The following is a 24,066-nucleotide window of genomic DNA, read 5'->3' on the forward strand; positions in this document are numbered from 1 at the left end:
ATAATTAAAAAAAAAGAATTTACACAAGCATTATCTTATATCTGATATATTAATATAGAAACTAAAAAATCAAAATGCAGTCCTGGGAGTTAAGCAAAAAATAAAAACCAAAACAATCAAACCACATATGATTCCAGCATCACATAGAACCTTTAAATATATTTTCTTTCAAAAGAGAAAATCAATAAAAAAAATTGTTTAGATACAACATGACTGTGAGCAGAGCAGGAAGCCAATCAGTCTCTCAATATCATAGCACTGCTTTTCTAAGCAAATAACTGAAAGACACAAAATTTCAAAGATATTTTATTCAAAATTCTCCATCTAGGAGAAAAGATATATAACACTGTGCACACATGCTTTAATAACTTATTTCACTGTACAACTTGCATCCCATACAATGGTACAATAAATCAGCAAAAGAAAATAATTAGCACTTAAATAATCTATCATGTAAATAGCACTGAATACGGGGTTCAACAAGGTGGAATCTGTACATTTTTTCATGACTGAGCCAGAGCATCTGTCAATCTAGTTGAGTATGTGTCTAAAAATCGAGATGTCTACACCTTTCTTATTAGTGATGTGAAAGGCTATTAGGACCTATGTTGGTTTTGGTTAAATTTGGTGGGTGAGGGCAGAGGGGCTCTATCACTTTTATCCCTTTCTTATAAATACTTTTTCCCTTTTATGTTACTTCCACGGTTTTAAATAAAAACACATTTTATGCTTGTGTATACTATTTTGTCAATACTGTTCTAGCACAGAATTATGTTAATTGGTTATTTTATAGCTAGCAAAATGGTCCAAACACATTAAGGAAACAAAAGAAATTGACCACTTAGTTCTGCCAAAGTAGCACCTAGTAAAACAGCTTGTCAGTAACGTTTCTCCTGCTAGTCCTCCTACATGCAGGCAAAGAGACGTGGCAACAACTTCAAAAACACGGGCAGAAATTTAAGGAAGAAGATACTATTCTTGTTCCTGAAAAAAAACCTTACTAGTTAGTATTTCTCTACTGCATTTAATAATCTTGGAGTTATAATGATTGCTAAATCAGAGGAAGACTACACAAGAGGAAAACAAGATAAAAAATGAGTGACTAGTGAAATCTGAACTTCTTCCAAGAGATTTTTCAAGAAAAAAAAAAGGCACAGGAGGTATACATTTCAATTTGGCTCAAAAATAATGAAAATTAACTGAAAAAGTTGGCAATAACTACTGAAACATAAAATCCAATTCTCTACATTTTCTGTGACAGAGCTCAACAAACAGAAAAACACCCTGATTGTGGTTCACCATAATCGGGACTATACATGCTGCCTGACGTTTCTACACAGACTGAATCCCAAGGACTAAGTCTGCAAAGTAGGATTGAACAATTGATTTCAATAAAACATCTGCTTGATCAATATTTTCTTTCTAAAACTTAACCTGTGTTCAAGCTAACTTCCTTTTGTGGAACTGAAACGATTTAAATGCTCTAATTTTTAGCTGATTGTAAAAGTATTACAGTAATCCCACATACCAAGGAACACCAAGAGATGGAAAGTCAACTAGTATTATATCTGTGAAAGCTAACTCAGATTTCACTTGGATACTTGTAAACCATGAATCACAAGTTTCAAAAAAACAGTAGTTGTGGTCAAGTTTATATCCTATATCTTTAAAAGATAGCAACAATATTTATTATAACTGTAAACATACGTCTGTCTCCCAAGAGAGCACATCTAGGAAAAGGTGCATTTATTGTAACTGCACCTAACATCCCCTTACAGGCTTTCTGTGACAACTGCAGTGTAACTAACTACCATTGCTGAGTAGGACTCTAGGGCATAACCCGAGGGAATCATGTTTCCCAATACCACGGAGCTACTTTACCAGCAATTATGATCGTGACTCAATATTAACAAGTTACACATTTAAAAAGTCATTAGAACATCTCGTTCTTGGACACTAGTATAGAAAGGTCTTCCAAAGATAAAGGAATGGAGGCCTGGTTTAATTTTCTCAGCTAGAGCCATTATTATGTTAAGATCGCCCTCTGCTGTTAAATCAAGGTCTATCTTCAGGTTCCGAAGCGATTTAAAGGGCTTTTTCCCCTTCTGCCTACAAATAATAATAAAAAAGAAATTATAATACAGAAAATGTCCAAAGGGAACAAAACAAAAGCAACGTATGAAGGTTTTTCTTCCATTTAGGAGTCTGACTTACGTATCATCTTCTATATATTTTATTAGTGTCAAGGCTTTTCTGTGAAGGACGAGCAGAAACTGTGCAAGGAAAGTACTCCTGAGAGATAGACCGGGTTTCAAATGAAAGACCTGCAGGAGAATGAAGCGTTTTTTATAAATAATTTGCCCCGTTCTACTTATACACAGCATGTTTCTGTCTCAGCGCTGACAGTGCCTGGCAGATAACTCACGTTAGAGCAGCTAACCACTTCCATAGATGCACCCTGACACACAGGAGGAGGTGGAGGTATGGGTCTGGGAGTCATCTAACAGTTCTGTTTTATCTTTAAGAATTGACTCAAATTTTTCCTTCTGCCTTAGACTATATCCGTGTTCATTTTATTTATCATTTAAAATCATGATATAAGTTACTTCTAGCTGTGTTACTTAACTTTTCTCTGCCCACATCTTCAAATAAAATTGGAGCTACCAGAGGTGAGCCGTGCTTAGACTATGGTTTTTTTTTTGTTTTTCTTTTTTTAATAAATTTATTTATTTATTTATTTTCGGCTGTGTTGGGTCTTCGTGGCTGCGCGCAGGCTTTCTCTAGTTGCGGCGAGCAGGGGCTACTCTTCGTTGTCGTGTGCGGGCTTCTCATTGTGGTGGCTTGTCTTTGTTGCTGAGCACGGGCTCTAGGCGCGCGGGCTTCAGTAGTTGCGGCTCACGGGCTCTAGAGCGCAGGCTCAGTAGTTGTGGCGCATGGGCTTAGTTGCTCCGCGGCATGTGGGATCTTCCCGGACCAGGGCTCGAACCCGTGTCCCCTGTGTTGGCAGGTGAACTCTTTACCACTGCGCCACCAGGGAAGTCCTAGACTATGGTTTTGAGATATTCATATTTTTCTACTCTGGGGGGTGGGGGTACACGTGTAGTGGTAGGATTTTATTTCTGCTTGGGAAGCATGGAATTACATGACTTGGAGTTATCCTTGAACTTTGTAATATGTCACAGACCACATAGACCTGGATCCAAAATTCCTAGTCAACCTAACGATTATGTTATTTCAAAGCTGCATCTATGACACTGTTTCTTGGCCTGATCCTCAGAAAGATAATTATGACAAATCTCTGTTATCTTAAGAAATAAGACCCATATAATCTAAAATTTTCTTCAAAATCTAGATTTTTTTCAAAGGAATGAGACAATAAAGATGCTATCATGTAAATAAGTTTTAAAGACATTGTTTGCTCAATTAAGGCAAATAAACATTTGTACAATATCCCCCTTACCAAAAGAAAACACCCTTGGGTTATAAGTTAGTGCTTAGAATTAAAATATTTATTATTTGAACTGGGGGATGCTACATCTTTAATTGTTAATATACAGGCTACTCCCCTCTAACAATTCAGAAGAAAAATAATTTTGACACTTTAGAAAGATCAGAGACTCTACAAAAGGACTTAATTCTAAATTATATATATAGTATAGGCAGTGTGGGATATATTGAAAAAAAAAACATGTCATAGCATTCACTCTGACAATCTCAGGTTTAACATTTACCTGATCCAGGAAGGCTTTTACTAGAGTGTCTCTGTGTAAGACATCTTGAAAAATATTCCTATGAAAAAAACAGGCCAAATGTTGAAATGATTTCCACCACCTCTCACACCAGCCAATAAATTAAATTCTTAGAAGTGGGATTATAAACATATTTATAAGAATTAGATATGTATATATATATTTGAAAATATAAAATACACATACTCATTTTAACTCAAGGATACATTTGTCTATTACTGGAGTTTGTCAGGCCACAATGTAATTATTTTCTCTTTAATAGTATAAGCAGTCCCAGGAAGGGTATGTATGTATCTATCATACACATTATAAAAAAATACCATGAGCCTTAGGCGATTAATAAATATAATTACCAATCCCGCCATCTCAAAAATATAGAACAGCAACAAAAATAAACACATACCACTACCACCAAAAACCAAAACAAAATAAAAGGTTAACTTCACATACTAATAATTTCTAATAAGTAGTTTAGGAAGAAAAAAAGGTAAGAGGACGAATGCTGGGAAACATTCAAGTGGGATTAAGGAACACACACAGATGATTATCTGCAACGTCTTGACCACCGGGTTTGTATTCACAAGCCCATCATCTGGCAAGTAACATGAATCAGCTACCTAAGAAAATGTCAGCTACATGTGGCAATGAGCAGAGTAAGAAGTTAAGTTGTAATTCACACTTGAGATAATGTTTATCTACCACACAACCTAGGATATAGTAGGTTCTTAAAAAAGACTGTCCCTTTCCCAACCCCCTTTGATCTTTTCTCTTCTTCCTTCCCCTTCCTTGCCTTCTACTTCCCTAAGGAATTTACTGGGATGCTAGGTTATACTCAAGTCAGAGGGTAATATAACATTTACTAAGGTAAGCAATTTTTAACTGAAAAGAAAGACTGAAAATAGTAGGGATCATCACATAACTGACAGGAGTAGCAGGGAAGGAGGTGTGTGCGCAGAGGTAATAGGAAAGTACCTAAAATTTCCTAGTTTTAGGAGATGGGTGTTCCCTACTACCCAAGAAGGAAACTCAGAAGGGGGAAAAATCAGCATTTCACAATTACTGGCTGTCCAACTGGTGGCCAGTGTGGGCACTGACAACAACCTTTCTCTGGCTTTGGAGAGAGAATTCAGCTATTTAAGTCTAGTGTTCTGAACATATCTGTTTCATAAATTGATTGTATCGGTCATATGTGAATTAGGTGAAGCAAAGTGTTAAAAAATTCCCCCAAAAGCGCTCTCCAGGAACCCACCAAAAAATAGAAAAAAAAAAAAACCAAACACTTTAGGAAAGAAGAAAATGCTTGAAGGATCAGATTAATTTTGAGAATTTTGACACGTGTGCCAAAATTACCTATATGTGAAAACTTTGGGACCTGAAATTCTTATTTTGACCAATTTGTTTTCTAAACCAATTCCCCTAAATCTTTCAAAGGACCCAACAAGAACACCAGAGAGCTGGGAAAAGCTGGGTCCTAATGAAGCCATCTTTCTGCACCTAGAGACACATGAGGCTGGGGATCCCTTGGACATGGTGTTTCCTTGCTATGCTTTTGGGCAACACCTTCTGTCTGACTATTGGTGCTTCACATGTCTGTTGCCTCAGCTCAAAATTTTTCTTCAAGACACAGGACAGGGTTGCTTGCTCCAATTTTACCGCTGCCTTATACGCTCAAACCTGGATTATACTAGTTAACATTTATTGAGCACATTCTATGTGCCAGGCACTTTAAACTGATTAAAGAGAACCATGATAGTATACTACAATTTCCTTTCCTGATTTCAGAACATCATTTAAGTGTTTTATAATTCAGATTTATCATCTTTTTCTTTTTCTAGTTGAGTCCATATTCAACATGTTATTATCATTACTTTTTTACTTGTTAATTTACTGATCAGACTTTATGGTAAGAAATGAATAACACAATATAAAATGCAAAGTAAAAGAATGCTCTATTAATATATTTTGACAGTTCTGCCGTATTTTATATTTACATATCAAGGAAAAACAGACTTAGAATTACCTCTTTAGTTAATAAGGTTTAGTTAATAAGCCTTTTATGACTCTTACACACTAGTCTATAAGCAATGTAAGGAGCTGGGGCTGGCTGGTTGGCCACTATTAACCTTAGCACCAAGTCCTGCGCCTAGGGGCTCAATGTACGTTTGTTAAATAAATACTCAAATACTTATTTTTAAGGACTAATCTAACCTATCTTATGGGAAACACAATTATATTAAGAAAAGCTGACATTTAAGAAAAAATGATTGATTAACCAAATACTTCTTCCAGTATATTCTCCTAGTAATATTTCTTTCCTTTTAAACACCAAATTGTTTGTTTTCTTCCTACTCATAAAAGATACAGTTTCCTAATATTGCTTAATGACAATATCAAAAAGCAGGGCACGACATACAAATCAGGAGTGAAGCTTTCGTCCGTGTAGATGATGGTATCCTGAGCCATGTCTTCTTCTGAAGTGGCTCTCCAGAATGCTGCCAGCTCTGATCTCATGTATCTACGCTGATTATAAATATGTTCGTGACAGGGTGGCATCTGCTTGACGGTGTTGACGTCCACATCTATGTGCGTGGTGGGATAGGGCGCGTACATGACTTGCCGGAAGGGAAGCACAAAGCTTCCAGTTGAATCCTGTTATAAACGAAAAGAAAATTTACTGAGAGAGGAACCAAGATGGCAGAGTAGAAGGACGTGCTCTCACTCCCTCTTGCAAGAACACCAGAATCACAACTAGCTGCTGGACAATCATCGACAGGAAGACACTGGAACTCACCAAAAAAGACACCCCACATCCAAAGACAAAGGAGAAGCCACGATGAGACGGTAGGAGGGGCGCAATCACAGTAAAATCAAATCCCATAACTGCTGGGTGGGTGACTCACAGACTGGAGAACACTTATACCACAGAAGTCCACCCACTGGAGTGAAGGTTCTGAGCCCCACGTCAGGTTCCCAACCTGGGGGTCTGGCAACGGGGGGAGGAATTCCTAGAGAATCAGACTTTGAAGCCTAGTGGGAATTGATTGCAGGACTTCGACAGGACTGGGGGAAACAGAGACTCTACTCTTGGAGGGCACACACAAAGTAGTGTGTGCATCGGGACCCAGGGGAAGGAGCAGTGACCCCAGGGGAGACGGAACCAGACCTACCTGCTGGTGCTGGAGGGTCTCCTGCAGAGGCAGGGGCGGGGGCTGTGGCTCACCGTGGGGACAAGGACACTGGCAGCAGAAGTTCTGGGAAGTACTCCTTTGCGTGAGCCCTCCCAGAGTCTGCCATTAGCCCCAGCAAAGAGCCCAGGTAGGCTCCAGTGTTGGGTTGCCTCAGGCCAAAAAACCAACAGGGAGGGAACCCAGCCCCACCTATCAGCAGTCAAGCAGATTAAAGTTTTACTGAGCTCTGCCCACCAGAGCAACACCCAGCTCTACCCACCACCAGTCCCTCCCATCAAGCCTCTTAGATAGCCTCATCCACCAGAGGGCAGACAGCAGAAGCAAGAACTACAATCCTGCAGCCTGTGGAACAAAACCCACATTCACAGAAAGATAGACAAGATGAAAAGGCAGAGGGCTATGTACCAGATGAAGCAACAAGATAAAACCCCAGAAAAAGAAAATTTACTGTCTTTTATGCCAAAAGATATGAAGAACTATCTTTTAATTAAAAAAAAACAAAACTGGCTTTAACTTAGCAAACCCAGCTCTAGAAATTTATCCTGGAAAATGAATCATGATTGTGTGCCAAATTCCAGTGACGTGCGTGTTACAGCACTGGGTTAGACAGTAAAACGCCAGAAACAACCTAAGTATCCAAAAAGAGAAATGATTAAATAAATAAAAATGGTTTATTGTTTAGCTGCTAAAAATTAAGTTGCCAATGTTTATGTGTTGATATTGAAAGATGTTCACAATACACTGTGAAAAAGGAAGTTAAAACATGCAGAGTATAATCTAATTTTTTTGGGGGGGAGGGAAAGATATGAAAAAAACACTAAGAGAAGAAAAAAAGACCAGAAAGAAATATGCCAAATATTAACAGGGCTTATTCATTGGATTATAAGATTACAAGTGACTTTTTACATTCTTCTTGATTATTCATATATTCTGTTAAGTCTCAATGAATATGTATTTTTACAGTAAGTAAAAAACGTACTTCTTTCCAGGTATAGTCAGTTGGGTAGCCAGCTGCCATATAACAAGTACCTACTGTTATAATGTCAAAGTATTCTCTGGAAAGCTATACAATTTAAACTTGCGTGGAAAACTCTTAACAAATATTTTTTCATTAAATTATAGTTTCAAGTTTTCCACTGTGCATTTGGTATAGGTCCCTTTTAGGGATAAAATTATACAATAAATGAGATGATGCTGAGGAAATCAAAGTACTAAGTACCTTATTACACCTTTGATAGGAGAAGTTCTAATTTTCAGATTTGTACAATTCAAATCAAAAATGAGTTCCCCTTAAGTAGTTTCTGTATTTAAACACTATTATTCTCAGCTCAGAGCACGCACATTATTGAAAATGTAAAAGCTGAAAATAATTTTTATTTGCAACAATTTTTAGTATTTTTTTCTTTCATTTTACTATGCCTATATCCTCAAGAAAGCATTCACTCTGAGAGACTCACATAGCCATTAGGAAATCTACTTCTTCACACCTTTGACTATAATTGAAACATCAATAATAGATTCAATAAAGTGAATAACAATTCCCCATAATTATTGAAAATAATTGCTAATTTATATTTATCTGTTTTGCTCCTTGAAAAACAGACTCAAGTAAATAAAGGAAAAATATAAAATAATTTTTTCTTATGTATACATGTGTGTGTGTATACACACACACACATACATACATCCAGGAATTGCTCGAGTCCTGTACACTGTTTCAAGATAGGAAGCAGCTTAACATATTTTCAATAAATGAATATGGTACTTTAAACATAAAATGGTAACACAAAAATTCAAATCCGTTTAGTAAAAAAAGAAATGTTCCCATTTAGTTATGGAACTTGATTCAAGCACATATTAAAAAAAAAAATCCTGAGGCCAGACAGGCAGCTACAGGAAACCAGAGAGAAACACAAAGAAAGCTATTCTGTGATGTTTCACTGATACTAACTATAAATCCATAAGACATATACTCCATGTTCAGACCTGTGTAAAGGAAATCAGCTCCTTGGCATATAAACATGAGACACATTAAATGCTAATGTTCAAAATATATGTATAAGGATTCTCAAAAATGATTTAAAAAAATTGGGTTCACCTGTGATAAATGGAAACTATACCTTTAGTAGGCCTTGTACAAAGAGCCCTGACTCGTATTTAAATGATGATTCTGCTTCACATAATCTGGAGCATTTTCTCTCTGCTGGAGTCAGAAAAAGGCATAATGTTCTTACTATCTGTAAGTGAAAATATTTTAGCATTAAAATATGAAGTAAAAAGGTCACTGGTTTGCTTATGAAAGAGATCTGAATAGAAATTTCAATTGTTATTGTCAATAAAATCTATTCTGAGAAATAAGTATTCCATAGTCAGCTGGAATAGTCTATGGGATATCACACTTGTTGCTTAAAATAGGTATTCTGTGGTCAAGTAAGTTTGGGAAATGTTAGTAAATTTACTGTATGGTATCTCAAAACCTTTAACATTTGAATACATATTGTGACTCTCCAGGTGACTGAAACAATATGCAGACTTTCTCAAACTTACTTGACCATGGAACCCTTATTCCTAATCTTATATTAGGAAATAATGACCTAATATAATTATTGATTGTATCTCCACCCAGCAACAAGTGTGTTTCAAACAAGTAAACAGTTTGGACGAGAAAACTAAATGCAGTTAAATCAAGCAGAATTATGGCTTCTGTTAATAGTTCTACATGTAAAATCCCATTACAATGAATATCTAAGTGTCTAACTCCTTCAACAGAATGAGAATTAATTCTTTCAAATTTAATTTAAAATAAGCTAGCCATTGGTTGGGGATTAGAAACCTATCATTCTAACAGGATTTGATCATAGTTCTATTAGGAAAACTAAAAAGCCATCTAACTCCCTTGGAATTCAGACTATATTCAGAGTTTTTATATTAAAGCAGTGGTTTTCAAACTAGTGATGGCAACCTTTTCTTAAATTAAAACGAGAAAAGATAAAAGAGAAGCTATTAAACTAGAAGAGGATGTGGGATGAGAAAAATGTTTGAAAAACAGAGCCCCAACCATAGAGACTTTCTCCCTCCAAGAAGCAACTGGGAAGGCCCTGTGGACCCTGAAGGCTTTGGAGGACACAAATTGAAAGCTACCTTCCTTGGGTAACAGAAATAATAATAAGTCACTAGATGCAATATAATAACAGAGGTAAGCTAACCTGTCATAAATGGTTGTACCAGAAATTTAATTTTGGTAAATCAAGGGTCAAGTAATTGTACAGGGTAGCTTATTATATTACAGAAAAAAATTATGAATATATTTGTCAAGCAAATAATCATTCCTAATATACTTCCTGTGTAAAACTTAGAAAAATTAGGTTTGCTTAAATTGATAGATATGTGCACTTTTCTCTCTCTAATTAATGATCAGTGAAGAAAAGTACAAAATCCCTTAGTTTATTACCTAATGCTTGGAAAGGTAACTGTTCATTAATTATTTATTAACTCATATAGCACTAAAAGAAATGGTCACAAATGTTACTGAATAAGATATAACCTCCATCGATCACTTAATAGCAATAGGTCCCTAAAAGGAATAGATTTAGGGGGAAAAGCAAGATAGTGAAATCAAGATGAATGATCAGATACCATTTCTTTGTAATTAGTACCAAAAGTACATGGCTATCTTCACATTTATTAAAGATAACATTAGGAAATAGAAGACAAATATTTTTAAAAACATCTGATTTTAAAATATTCTCAAAACCATTTATACAGTACTGAGACTAGTATTTATGAATTATCACAATGAAACTGATAAGTGACTTCCTATTCAAACAGTTTACTTTAAACTCATTTTTGCCACAGGGTGTCACAGTAATTTGGTCAGATTATATTGCCTCCTTATACTATTAGATCATCTTGACTGCAACCTAACCTTTAAATTACAATCCGTAATATGTTAGCAGTTTTAAAAAGTCAGATCGTTTGCTGGATTATAAAATAAATTACCTTATTTACTTTCTCCGCACTGCTACCTACTACAACAGAACAGCCACACGTCTGCAAGTGGGAGCTGATGGCACTATAAATTGGAAAAAAAAAAAGATTAAAAACACTGAGTGTAAAACAATTTCACAAACTAAAAAAAAAAAATAATAAAGACAAGTGAGCTTCAAATAACTCTGAATAGCTTTACATGATGAACACCAAAGCTCTGATTATAATGTCATCTTTTATTTCTATAGTACTTTGCATTTTCCACCACATGCCTCTCACAGATTCTACTTGAACCTTAAAACAATGCAGTTAGTAAAATAGTACCATTTTATCGTGGAAGAAACTGAGGTGTAGAGAGGTTAAGTGGTTAATTTTAAGTCAAATGGGATTAAAAGTAACATGAATGGCTGACACTGAGCAGTCAGGACTAAAGAGCTCCTGATTCAAGCCATGTAAGGCCTGGAGATTAAACAAGCTCACGCCTCTAAGACTCCATCATGAACCTAAAGGAGAAGACTGTAGACATAAAAGCAAATACTTTATCCTTTCACTCCTTATTTTTTAAAATAAAATTCTGTGATAATCTGTAACTGTAAAGAAACACTCAAGTAGGAGATGAGATTATACATGTCGTAGTACTTAGTTAAGGGACTTAGTACATAGGCACTCAATAAATACTGGCTATTATTATTGTTATTATCATTTTCTTAGAAGAAATATAAATAGAAAATGTACGCTATTAGCTATTATTATGTGCTTATATGTGCCATGCACTGTTTTAAATGCTTAATATGATTTATCTCACTCAAGGTTTACAACAATCCTATGAAGCAGGTACTACTAATATTCCCATTTTATAGATGAGGTAATGGAGGCACAGAGAGTTCAGGTGGCTTGCCCAGGGTTACACAGCAGTAAGCCAGGAAGTCTGGTTTTAGAGCTCACACTTTTAAGCACTAAAATCTATTGTAAAATGGAAAAGATCAGTACAAATATGAATAATTTTCTTTTCTAGGCTGAAATAAGTCTATCCACAATGAAACTTAATTTGAAAGGATTCTTAGTTTCAGCTTTAACGAGAAGAAAAACAAGACACCGGAACCAAACAAGGGTCCAAGAATTCTTGTCTGGGTACTACGGAAATTCAGCTTCTTTAAATATTCAATAGAGTAACATCAAATATATCATAGGCATGTGATAAGTAAAGAAGTAACACAAAGCTAAGCAATAGTTCAAATATGCATTTTGACCCTAGAATAATGAAGGTAGGCATTGTTATTATTTTCTTCCTTCCCAATCTTGTCACAGGTGAGCGTAAGATTTGCCTCTGCTTCATCCAGCTTTTACAAAAAGAAACAAAATTCTTACTTGAGAAGAAAGCCTTCATGACAACTGTCACCAATATCATCATCATTGAGAACTGTATCAGCTATCTGAAATGCACCAAAAAAAAAAATTTATTCTGGCTGTAACAAAATGCTGAAATAACACTTTTAATACACAAGTTTTCTGAAGTCTAGGCTCAATATAACACACTGCCCTCATTTCTGAGCATCACAAATCCCCATAAAACAATCTGTGTGCATCACTATAAACTTGCAGAACAAACGATGTGAAAGCTGGTCAGACAGCTTAAGCAACAATGTTTACAAGAACAATTTCCTCTTCTGAGCCGTCAGAATCAGGAGACACATCTTAATTACAAAGTCAGAGAGCAACAAAAATAGTTTCCTAAAGATTTCTCTATACACTCATAGTGTGTAATTCCTAATGTCCTCAACAAATGAATGATTAAGGAAATCAGATTAGTGAAGGTAAGTGAACTTCCATTAACTGCCAGTGATTTGTACACTGCTTTGTTACAAAAAGTACTGCATTAAATACTGATTGATTCTCTAAAGTCTGAAACTCTCCCACGTAGGAAATACAAAAGTGGAGAAATCAACTTAATAAATTTAATTTTATCATATTACCATTACTGACCAAAAAGCCTCTGGCCATAAAATTCAGGATTTTAAGTGTGTTTGTTAAAGTGGCTAATAATTCATATGAATAGTATATATGACCAAAAAAATGTATATTACTAAAATTAGAATATTACTAACATACATCATAGTAATATAACTCAAGGGAATTGATAAAGCGTACCATTGCTCCTATTTAACATTACAAGTGAGAACTTACATCTATTTCTTCAGGGACACTGTGGGATTTCATAGATGAAAGCAGTTCCATTACAGGAATTACTTCCCCAGTAAGCATTGGAATAATACTCTGACCCTGCATAAAAAAGTAAAATGAGGTGAAGAAAAGTCACACAATATAGGATAAAGTGGGCAATAAAAAATCAAAAACTGAAAGCAAAGAATAACACCCTTTGATAGAAATACTTGATAACTTGTTCAAACACAGCCCCAAACAAGTCTACTACTCCAAAATATTTCTATTTCTAAAGGATTTACATGCTGTTTAAAACTCCTTTTCATTCTTCCAGGAATAATTTTCTTTTTTTCTCTTTTTTTTGGCTGCACTGTGCGGCATGCGGGATCTTAGTTCCCCAACCAGGGATCGAACCCACACCCCCTGCAGTGGGAGCACGAAGACTTTTTTTGTTGTTGTTAATTAAATATCTTTATTACGGGAAAGTTTTCCATATCCCATACTATGCCTAGAATATGTTAACTCATTAAAAGTATACAGTTTTTTTTTTTTTTTTTTTATTGGGGCTACAGTTGTTTTACGATGTTGTGGGAGCACGGAGTCTTAACCACTGAATCGCCAGGGAAGTCCCAGGAATAATTTTCTTTAGTCAGAATGGAATCATTGGTTTATCATTTACTCGAAATAATTAAATCACCACACCAAATTCAGAAAGGATCTCCTTTGAAATTTTGTTTGAGATATAAGAACTTTTGTTAATCAAAGGTCACTGATGCATTTTATATTAAAAATGAGGAAAGCCAAGCATAAAAAGGCTTTGAAATGCTCAGCAGATAACTCAGTAGTAAAGTGTGAATCAATACTCAATCTCAGGACTTCCCTGGTGGTCCAGCGGTTGGGACTTCGCCTTCCAATGCAGCGGGTGAGGGTTCGATCCCTGGTCATGGAGCTAGGATCCCACATGCCTCGCAGCCAAAAAACCAAAACATAAAACAGAAGCAGTGTTGTAACAAATTCAATAAAGACTTTAAAATTGGTCCACATCAAAAAAAAAAAAAAATCTAAAAAAACCCCCTCAATCTCTACATTCATAATAAGGTATAATCTACCCAAATGCAAATCAAAGTCATAACATATATTTTTAAGAATCAATAAAGCAGACAAATTTCCTTCAGTGTTCTTTCAAGGTAATGCTACTACTTATTACATCTCAAAGATGTAATTTTAAAATCTGTAGTTTCTAGAATGAAATTGAAAATTCAATACAGAACACCACACACGTAAAGTGTCTCAAATACTGGTGCTCCCTCATTTATTCACTGCCACCACCACTCCCCCAAAATGTTTTGCCCATCCTGAATATGTAAACTTTTAGAGAGGCAGATGAAATTGTAACATGTCTATCAATTTTTAGCTACGCATGTTTTAAAATCACATATTATTTAAGATCTAACGATAAAACTTTTCCCCTCATTCACATTTTATGAAATGATTATATTCAAACTCGTTACATGCATATTCAAATTAGAACCTCTGTCATCCTTACAGTCAGTCCTTTTTTTGAGTGACCAAACCTAGTTTTCAGAGCCCCTTATCATATAAGTTGCTTCAGAATTTAAATGTGATGCTGTCTCTGGAAATTTTATCCTAATAGGCCCCCTTGCATCACACAGGAGGTTTTATTATTTAAAAAAAAAAAAAAAATCCATCCTGTAGTAACTTACAAACATACAACCACTCATTGTTTTTGCTTTTCAAAGTAATTTTTTAAATGTCTGCTTACAACTACAACAATCAACACATGCAATTCAAGAAGATTAATAACTGAAGCTGCGTTAAATTTGCTTCCTTGTAAAATGATTTTATCAGATGACAGCTATAAGCATCTAAAACTAGCACTGATTAAAGTTGTTTTAGACTAAGTATCATCCTCAAACAGTATTTATTGTTCAAAATAAAGTCACTGCAAGCACATGATATGAGATTTGCAAGAACTCAATTATCAGGTGACTCCTCCTTTTCAGAAAGGATTGTTATGAGAAAATACCTTCCCTTAGGTGTAGGCATATATAGTATGTCATACACAGCATCTCAGACATTTATCATCATAAGCAAATGGATATGCTCATTGAAGCTTAACAACAATGACAAATCCTAGACGGCTGAACACAGAAGAGGCTGTAAAAGAAAATGCTTCCAGTTATTTCCTCCTTGGACTCCTCTAACTTGAACTTTTCAGCAGGTGAACGTTTCCCCTTTAAAAACCTCCAGTTTGTCCAAGTATACTTTCCTCCTGACATAGAAGGGACAGGATAACATTTTCAAGAAAAGCCCTTAAACGAGAAATAAACCTAAATGTTAATAGTGGTCAACTTTATAAGTATAGGTTTCTGGTTTGAAAAAAAATCCCAGAAAAAATAGAATTTTACTGGGTCCTAAATTTCGTTATTTTGAGATAACTCTACTAGTTATTCCGTAACTAGCAGGTACATCTAGAAGTTGGTGAAAGTCATCCCATTCCTTGGCACCCTGCTTACTGACCAGCAAGCAAAGGCTGGGCTTCTCTGAGTAAAGGGAAACATTTCCTTGTAAGTCTTAGAACTTGCCCCATAATTACCTCCTTCTGACTTTTGTAAAAGTTATTTACAAAAGTACAAACATAACAATTTTGTAAAGAAGATCATTTTATAGGGTTTTGTATTTCCCTTGTTCATGTTGCTGTATTTTGACAAACTTTTAGAAAAAGTTATTGTTTAAAATATCATTTGTCTCAGGCAAGCTAAAGAGAACCAGGGAGAAGGCTTGTTTAGACTGGAGTTTTAACAGAGGAGCAAGGAGGGTGGCCAGAAGCAATGAGAGTAAAAGCAAAGAACACTTTCTCCTTCGGGGATTCCCCTTCTGAACGTCTCTGCCCTAGACTGAAATGTTTTGCAATTAATTTCCATAAGGGAAGCCATACCCTTGCAATCATGCTTCTCAAACCCTGGTGCCTGCTCCCTAAGGATGTTCAAAACCATGGGATAAACACAGCATGTTTTCCTGGAGACTTGATACCACTGGAAGCCCGAGTGGTAAGAAGGTGAGGAGTATCACCGGCAAACTGTAATATTAAAACAAAAAGATATATCACGGAATAAAATGTAAATTGCATGAGTTTTAAAGATACAACACGAGACTTCAAAGAAATATGATGCTTAGAGCTGTGTCTGTACCCCCAGATACTTTAGGGGCACTCACTCTCCTGTTACAACTACTTCTGTGGAAATGTTTGAGAAGCAATACCTTAAAAAAAAACAAAACTCATATAGAATTTTAAATTTTTACTATGAACAAGTTATCCAAAACTTATCCCATGCAAACAGAAAAAAAGGGAAGCAAAATATTAATTTGTGGATGCAATTATTATTATCCTTTATTTATTTAACTCTTCAGGTCTAAGATATGGAAGTTTTCATCCAGTTTATTCCATTTATCTCCATAAAGATTCTGTTCGTGCTCAGGCTCACTCTGTCAAACTAATATGTCTTCAAGGCCTTAAAAGAAGCAGCCCTTAGCTTTATACAGACATATGTAGTGGGTTTAGCAGTGTCTGGTAATATGCAATCTGCACCTTACCTGATCTTCCATTCTCTCTGTGCCTTCCAAGATGATCTTCTGGACATTTTCTTGCCTTTCCTGAGCGAGAGAAAATTCATTAAAATAAAAAAACCACAACATTTTGATACTTGTTTATTTTTCACAATACAGTTAAATGGCAGACATCTTCTTGGGTAATTTAGTTCATGGGAAAAATACATTCCACTTTAGGGCAAAAAAAAAAGGGGGGGGATTAACCCAACAAATCCATGCTGTCATAGACAATAGGAAATAAAATAAAAACACCCTTTTTGTCTGCAGTTAAAAACAGATAATGTGACAGAAAGAGTCAATGTAACATCTGCATAGTTTCACAAAGGAAACTAATGATTTGTACTTTTCAAATTAGATAAGATCTAGATGAATCTAGTGACTATACAGCTTCCAGATTTTAAATGATTTTCATAAGCATGTGAGAAATAAGGAGGCAAGCTTGCAAACACAGTAAAATACTCTTCTTTTAAAAGATACTATTTTTCCTTACTATTTGGTAAAAGCCTTATAAAATCAGTAAGGCTTTAGTGGACTTCCATGTTAGTATCAAACTGCAAAGCAGAAAGGAGAATTAAATTTGTTCTTCTCATCTGCCAAAATGACAGTATATGGAAATATAATTATCACTATATATTAAACTATAAGATTAGGGGACAACAATGATTTCCTCTAGCTCAATCTACAAAATTAAAAGGAGTATCTCCTGAAAACCCTTTGGTCCAACTTCTTCATTTTACAAATTTGGGAACTTGGCAAAGAAACTAAAGGGACCAAAGGTTATTTGGGCAAAGGGTTATGAAACTATTGTTCTGCACTGCTTACACCCACACAGTGGTAAGTGAAAGACAGGGTCATGCAATGCAGAAACAAAAAGCTTTTAGAGTCAAAGGCTCCCAAGACAAATCCAGACTCTAAAATTTATGTTTCCTTATTTCTCTAAGCTTCGGCTTTCTATTTACAATGTGATGCTATCATCTCCTACTTTCCAGGGTTAGAAGACCACAGACATCAGCCTAGATCTATCTGTACCTAATAGGGTAGAAGCAAACAACAGCTCCTGTTTGAAGTTAATTGCATATAATTTCTAAAAATTAGATAAAAATGTATCAGAAGGTAAACTTCAGTGGCTAGGTTAGCATGCTTCATAAGCTTCCAAACCCACTCACCTTGTGCATCCATATCCTTCCCTTCCGGATAATGTGTGTTAATCTGTCCACACACACTCTGTGAAGTGGGAGATAGAAACTCAGTTCCGTCTGGGGAAGTATAATTGATAGTCCATAGGTGCTCCTATCCCCATTCCAGTTTCCATCGAAGATTAATGAAACAATAATTACTCCTTTTTCAGACAAGACAAAAAACTTTACGTCTATCGCCCCACTCTCTGCATTTCGAAGGATTTCTCCATTGAGGGTATGGTTGGCGAGAAAAGTTATTTCTCCGTCGCTCAGAAGTAACTGTTCTGTCTTTGGAGCCCAAATGTGCCTTACTCTAGGACCAAGAATATTGTCCCAGTAAGCAAAGGTTGCTGCTAATAAAGGGGATTCACCACTTAAAGCAATCTCTGTCTTGGCAACAGCTGGAGAAGGTGGTGGACAGAGAGTCGACATCACTGTATCCCAACTGTCACATTATCCAAAAGCTCCAAGGTTTTCTGAACAATGACATACAAAACCAGTGATTAGGTTCAGCGATTTTAAGTCATCCATCAAAAATGCAAATTTTGGGACTGACATATATACACTACTATATATAAAACAGATAACTAATAAGGACCTATGGCACAGCGAACTCTACTCAGTACTCTGTAATGACCTATATGGGAAAAGAATCTAAAAAAACAGTGGATATATGTGTATGTATAACTGGTTCACTTTGCTGTACAGCAGAAACACAACATTGTAAATCAATTTTAAAAAAGAAATAAAAGGCATTCTAAGGTCAAAAAAAACCCCAAACCCTCAAATGATTTACGTATATGTGGTTTTCTCCTCTTCAGTCAAAAAGATTTGGAAGCATGTCTCCTACATGAAAGAGACATTACACTAGCATGGCAGGTGCATATTAAGTGTTTGCGATATGATGATCGCAAAATGTACTACCATACATAGTAACATGCCACTTATATTCAGGGCATACACTTAGAAATCCAAAATAATAATGGCCTTAAAAAAAGCCTCTGAACATTAATATAAAATATTATATACTAAAGCTCATAGAATGGATCCTCACTGTTTCTAAATATCCAGCCTATATGCAATTCTAATATGATAGGATATTTGGTTCCTAAACCATAGGAACTAAAGAGAAACAAACTGAGAAAGGGAGGGCTCAGCTAGAGACCATGACACTTGCTGTGGGCTGAACTATGTCCCCCGCAAAATATATGCTCAAGTCCTAACCCCCTGTATCTGTGAATGTGACCTTATTTGGAAATAGGTGTAATCAAGTTAAGATGGGGTCCTAATCCAATGGCTGGTGTCCTTACAAGGAGAGAAAGATTTGGAGACACACAGACAGGGAAAACAGGGCCATGCGAAGATGAAGGCAGAAACTGGAGTGACGCAGCTACAAGCCAAGGAATGTGAAGGACTGCTGGTAACTATCAGAAGCTAAGAAGAGGCAAAGAACGATTCTTCCGTGGAGCCTTTAGAGGAGCATGTCCCTTCCAACACCTTATTTCAGGCTTCTAGCTTTCAGAACAGAGAGAGAATACATTTTTCTCATTTTTACATCACCCAGTTTGTGGTACTTTGTTATGGCAGTCCACATCTGACAGCAGAAAACCTTAAAAGCTGCTAAGAAAAGAAAAAAAAAAAAAAAAAAAAAAGGCAAAAGCTTGCAAGAATACAACAATCTAGAACCATAAGAGAAAATGAGCAAAAAGTCCTCAATGCACTCAATGATTCTCTTTGGGTAACAGGATGCTAAAGCCCAATACTGGTGTTTAAAATGACAGATAAATACATTTAATATGCTATTCAAGAAAGCAGCATAGCCTTTTATCATTGCAAAGAGAGTTATACTAAACGGCTAAAGTAAAAAAGCTTTAGTTATTTAAAACATGTAGAGAACTAAATGATTGGATGGGCCCGGTCAACCTTTCAATCTACTGAGAAAACAGAGAAGAGGAACTGCCCAAGGTCACCAAGCCAGGCTGGAATCCAGGTCTCTTGTATATCTTAACCCACCCCATTGTATCACTCTGAAAGTGTACATTCAATGTGATGTTAATGTAAAATGAATCATTCCTGCCTAATATTAAAATTGAATACCTATGCATATTCAATACCAATTTCATTTAAACAAGTGTAAAATTGTGGAATCTATTCGTCATATAATGGTAAAGGACAGTAGTTAATAATAGGTGAACTATGATATATCTATCTTTGCCTGTATGATTGCTTTGGGAATTAACATTTTATCTGTAACTAAATACATGTCAAAGTAAACCATTTTACTTAAAATAAAGAATTTGATCTACATCTTGTCAGGAGAGTTCAGAGATTGATGAAAAGCAAAAAAAACCCCCAACAAAAAATGACTCTAATTTTAGAGTACTGTATGAGCACTTTTATCATGATGTCAAGAATTGTTATAAGTGCTTGGCAAAACGCTTTACAGTAGGTATGTGCAGAAATGGTTTAACACAAGAACAGTTCTTGTGTATTTTTTATTTTAGAAATTCATTTAGGAAATATTCATTTTTTTAATGTGTTATATCAATTTAATAGACTTAAGAGACTACACTGGGTATAAGTTGTATAGTTTGTTTAAAATATCCACTGTTATGGATACAATTTAAACAGTCAGTTTATAATGACAGAATATAGGAATATAATCTGAATTGAAACTGTAATGATGCTATGATAATTAACAACAGCAAACTGGAGGCCAAGGAGACGAATTAAGTAAACACAGAGCTATACAATTATATGGTAACATATTCTTTTGTTCTTCCTTTTTGGATAAAAAAGGTGAATAATCATAAAGGCAATACTGCAACTCAAACATTTCATCATTATGTTGAAAATAAAAACACTTCCTTAAATGGAATTGAGCTCTGGAGCAAATATGGTTAGATTATGGGACAACTTTTTACCTGATTGTGAAAACTCAACTATTATAGACCACTAATTACATTCAATCTCATTGCTAGTATCATTAGAAAGAGAATAAGGGACAAAGATTATGTTGAATTGTTTAGCTTTAAATCCTGCCAAAAGTCACAGAGGAGTACAGTTAGGAGAGTAGTAAAATGAGTCTACTAACACTTAAAGTCATCATCTTTGGTAAAGAAAATCCATACATACAGACACGGCTCAAAAAAATCAGTTCAAAATCAAGTCTTTTATCTATATATCTTATTTACATGTAGTGCTGGCTACACCAGAGAGTTATCGAACAAAAGCCGTAAGAGTCTTTGAGGGAAGCCAGGATTCAAATTGGGTGACACAGTGGCTTGCCACACTCCTGTAAACAAAAAACAGGGTTCATGAGGATGTACCCAATATACTTCCTGAAAATCATCCAACATAAGCAGATGTAGAGATTATACTAATTATCATGTTAAAACTGTTAGCACAGGGGTAGTTTTGAAGTTTTGCTTTTTCTTAAACCTTTGCTAAAAATCAGCCATCTCTTCTCTGATTGATATTTAGAAAGTTGGTTGGTCCACTGCTGTTGCAAATCAGAATTCAACCATCATAAGGCCCACACTTCTTGTAACCATGTTTTCTGTTTATTTTCTCCCAGCTCTAAGAGAAGCAGGATCCTAAACCAGCCCACCTTCCAAAACAGGAGCTGCCCAGACCAACTTTACTGACAGTGATCTGCTTGCAACACCAGATAGTTCGCAACACTTTTCAAGACTCAGAGGTTAAGTTCATCATATCACTATCAGACCATCTCTCACAGCTCCAGTTTCTCAAATAGGCAGGCTAACCTACTACTCCTTAGAATTACTTAATTAAAATAGAGCCCAAGGGCAGGCTTGAAAGATAGGAGTCTCCTCTGGTTTTCCCTCTCTCTGAAAGTAAATTCTGAACTGCTAACAGGTCCAAAGAAAGACACTATTTTATCAACTTTATAAGGTGGGGAAAAAACACTTTAGCCCCTATGTAACTGTTTCCTTGGAGCAGGTTAGTTCTGGCATAGTGCACAATCTGCAATGTGGTCTATCACTTCTCTTGTTTTTGTTTCATATGCGTAAAGAGAACAGGCATCATGAGGTAGTTTCCAACTGATTCAGGGCTTTCCTAGACTGCCAAGGCGCTGGCAACAGTGTCTGTGTCACATAACACCATCATACTTCAAGTATTCTGACTCCATATTATTAATTTCCCATATATTGTATTCTTGCTTCTGTGATGTTCCCTTTATGTTAAAAGTTTTCCAAAGTCTAAGATCGTATCTAACAGTATTTTCCAATCTCTTTGTACAAATTAAAGTGCCAGACGTATTGTGTCCCCTTGCTTTGCATCACAAGAGAGATGAGAACAGTATGAATTGAAATTTATCCACTGGCCACAACCAGACTGTTTTAACTAGAGCCTAACAATCTTCATTGTTTCTGAAAGGGCCATCTCTCTCGGGCAAGTGCATGACCTCCCGGTCTCCTGAATACAGAAGCACTGGTGGAGTTCACCAGGGCCAGTCAGACCCTGAGTGGTCACAGCAGACGCGTAATCAGTGCACTTCTTTTTGCAACCGATACCATCAGTCAAGTGATGCCCAAGTCATAATGGTCACTTCCTTTAAGTAAGTCCGTGTATCCTCGGAGAAGTGAAGTAAGCAGGTCATGAACCACAGAACGGGAGCAAAAGACAGTCTAGAATTGCTGCCCAAATTTACAAGACATAAGCAATCCTTAGAAACTTCAAGTTCTGTAGACGAGTAGTATTACCCCACGCCACGCCGCTTTATCCCCTCTCGGACCCCGACTTGGTACGGAGCAGCCGCGCGCCGCCCGCCCTCTGGTTTTCCCCGGGCCAGGCCTCTCGGTGCCCGAGGCTCCTTTCCCTTGAGCAACAGCACAGGGGGTCCGACGGGTCCCTCTGAGTGTCACGCCGGGACCCCGAGAAGGAGCCACCTCGGAGACTGTGGGCGGAAAAGCGAACCTATCCCTATCCCCCTGCCTCTGCGCCGCCACTGCCAGAAAGCCCGGATGAAGGCAACTCCACTGGTCGCCGGGCTGAAAATCCCGATGCCGGCTTTCGATCAGGGAAGAGAGCGGCAAAGAGAGGACCAGCCGAGCAGAGCCCTGGCGAGAGCCTCCGCCGCCGCCCGCGCGGTCCCGGCACCCGGAGCCCAAACAGCCACCTACACGCCGGCTTCTCACTCACCTACTCGCCACCGCCTGCGCCTCCGCCGCCGCCGCCGCCGCCGCCGCGGGCATAGGACCGCAACCGCAGTCCCGCCCCCGCGGCCCTGGCCCCGCCCCCGCGCGCGTTGCGCCCCCGCGCGCGTTGCGTCCCCGAACCCGCTTCACGCCGTGGTCGTTTCCCGCCTTGTGCTCTTCTCCTGGTAAATTTTATCAGATCTTTCCTCATTCACCCTTAGCGAGTACTGTGAGAGCAAGGGGAGGAGAGAAAGGGCGGGAAAAACAAAGCCACACACCTCCTAAACACACCCCCTGATCTCTCTAGGCCCTGCCCCCTTAAAGAAGAAACCGGGCAGCAGGGATGGCTGACGCGTCAAGCGCCATCTTTCACGCGGGCGGAACAAGTCTCTGTTGTTGCGCTACCATTTCCTCGTGGGACACCGTAGGTACGCCTTGGTGTTTTCGAGATGCGATTATACGTAAACGCACGATATCTGCGCAAGGCGGGGGTCGGGGTCTGCTTGCTCTGTCCCTTTGCTCAATGACGCGCTCGGTAAATTTAGCGTAAGCTGATAATCGAGATAGTTCCGTTCTTAACGGGGAAGACTCCTGGGCCCCAAGAAAGCAAAGAAGAGTTAGTGGTTGTGAATGGTTTTGTTTGTGCTTGGCAGGTAGCAGGCGCTCTACAAATAGTTGGTGAACGAATGGATTTGGTTTTTTTTAATGGCACAATTCAGTACACTGTAACTTCACCCCAAGCCTCGTTAGTTAATTTTCTTTTCCGCAATATATAGTCACAACAATTTTGTCTTCTTTACATGTAAGCATTTTCTCAACGATGATTTTCTTGTCTTTAAACATCCTATTAGCTAGTTGCACAATGTGGATGAGTTGGGTGTTTTTGTTTTTGTTTTCACCTTTGAAAATGTACTTTATTGTTTTGTGATGTGCTGTAAGATTTTTTTTTTTTTAATCTCCAGTTAAGTCAGCTTTTTGGTCTACAAGTGAGTATTTTCAGGTTGTTCGCTAC

The 24,066-nt window shown here is 37.1% G+C and overlaps 1 protein-coding gene across 3 annotated transcripts; it reads right to left on the minus strand.

Annotated features, from left to right (window-relative positions):
- Positions 1-356: 356 nt before the first annotated feature.
- Positions 357-23,094, minus strand: C9orf72 (C9orf72-SMCR8 complex subunit). Of its 3 annotated transcripts, none has more exons than XM_061199139.1 (11): positions 23,059-23,094; positions 17,881-18,368; positions 16,700-16,759; positions 13,109-13,204; positions 12,293-12,357; positions 10,937-11,009; positions 9,058-9,174; positions 6,163-6,398; positions 3,732-3,789; positions 2,215-2,324; positions 357-2,109 (listed from the first exon to the last, which is right to left on the minus strand). In XM_061199139.1, the coding sequence occupies exons 2-11, from the start codon at positions 18,322-18,324 to the stop codon at positions 1,923-1,925; spliced, it is 1,446 nt and encodes a 481-aa protein (XP_061055122.1). In that variant the 5' UTR covers positions 18,325-18,368; positions 23,059-23,094; the 3' UTR covers positions 357-1,922. The 3 variants fall into 3 exon arrangements, with proteins under 3 accessions (XP_061055122.1, XP_061055123.1, XP_061055124.1); XM_061199140.1 differs by lacking the exon at positions 23,059-23,094 and adding an exon at positions 21,087-21,183; XM_061199141.1 differs by lacking the exons at positions 357-2,109; positions 2,215-2,324; positions 3,732-3,789; ... (1 more) ...; positions 9,058-9,174; positions 10,937-11,009 and having other exon boundaries at positions 12,289-12,357.
- Positions 23,095-24,066: the final 972 nt, after the last annotated feature.

This window comes from Eubalaena glacialis, chromosome 9, assembly GCF_028564815.1.
Source record: "Eubalaena glacialis isolate mEubGla1 chromosome 9, mEubGla1.1.hap2.+ XY, whole genome shotgun sequence".
Classification (NCBI taxonomy): domain Eukaryota; kingdom Metazoa; phylum Chordata; class Mammalia; order Artiodactyla; family Balaenidae; genus Eubalaena; species Eubalaena glacialis.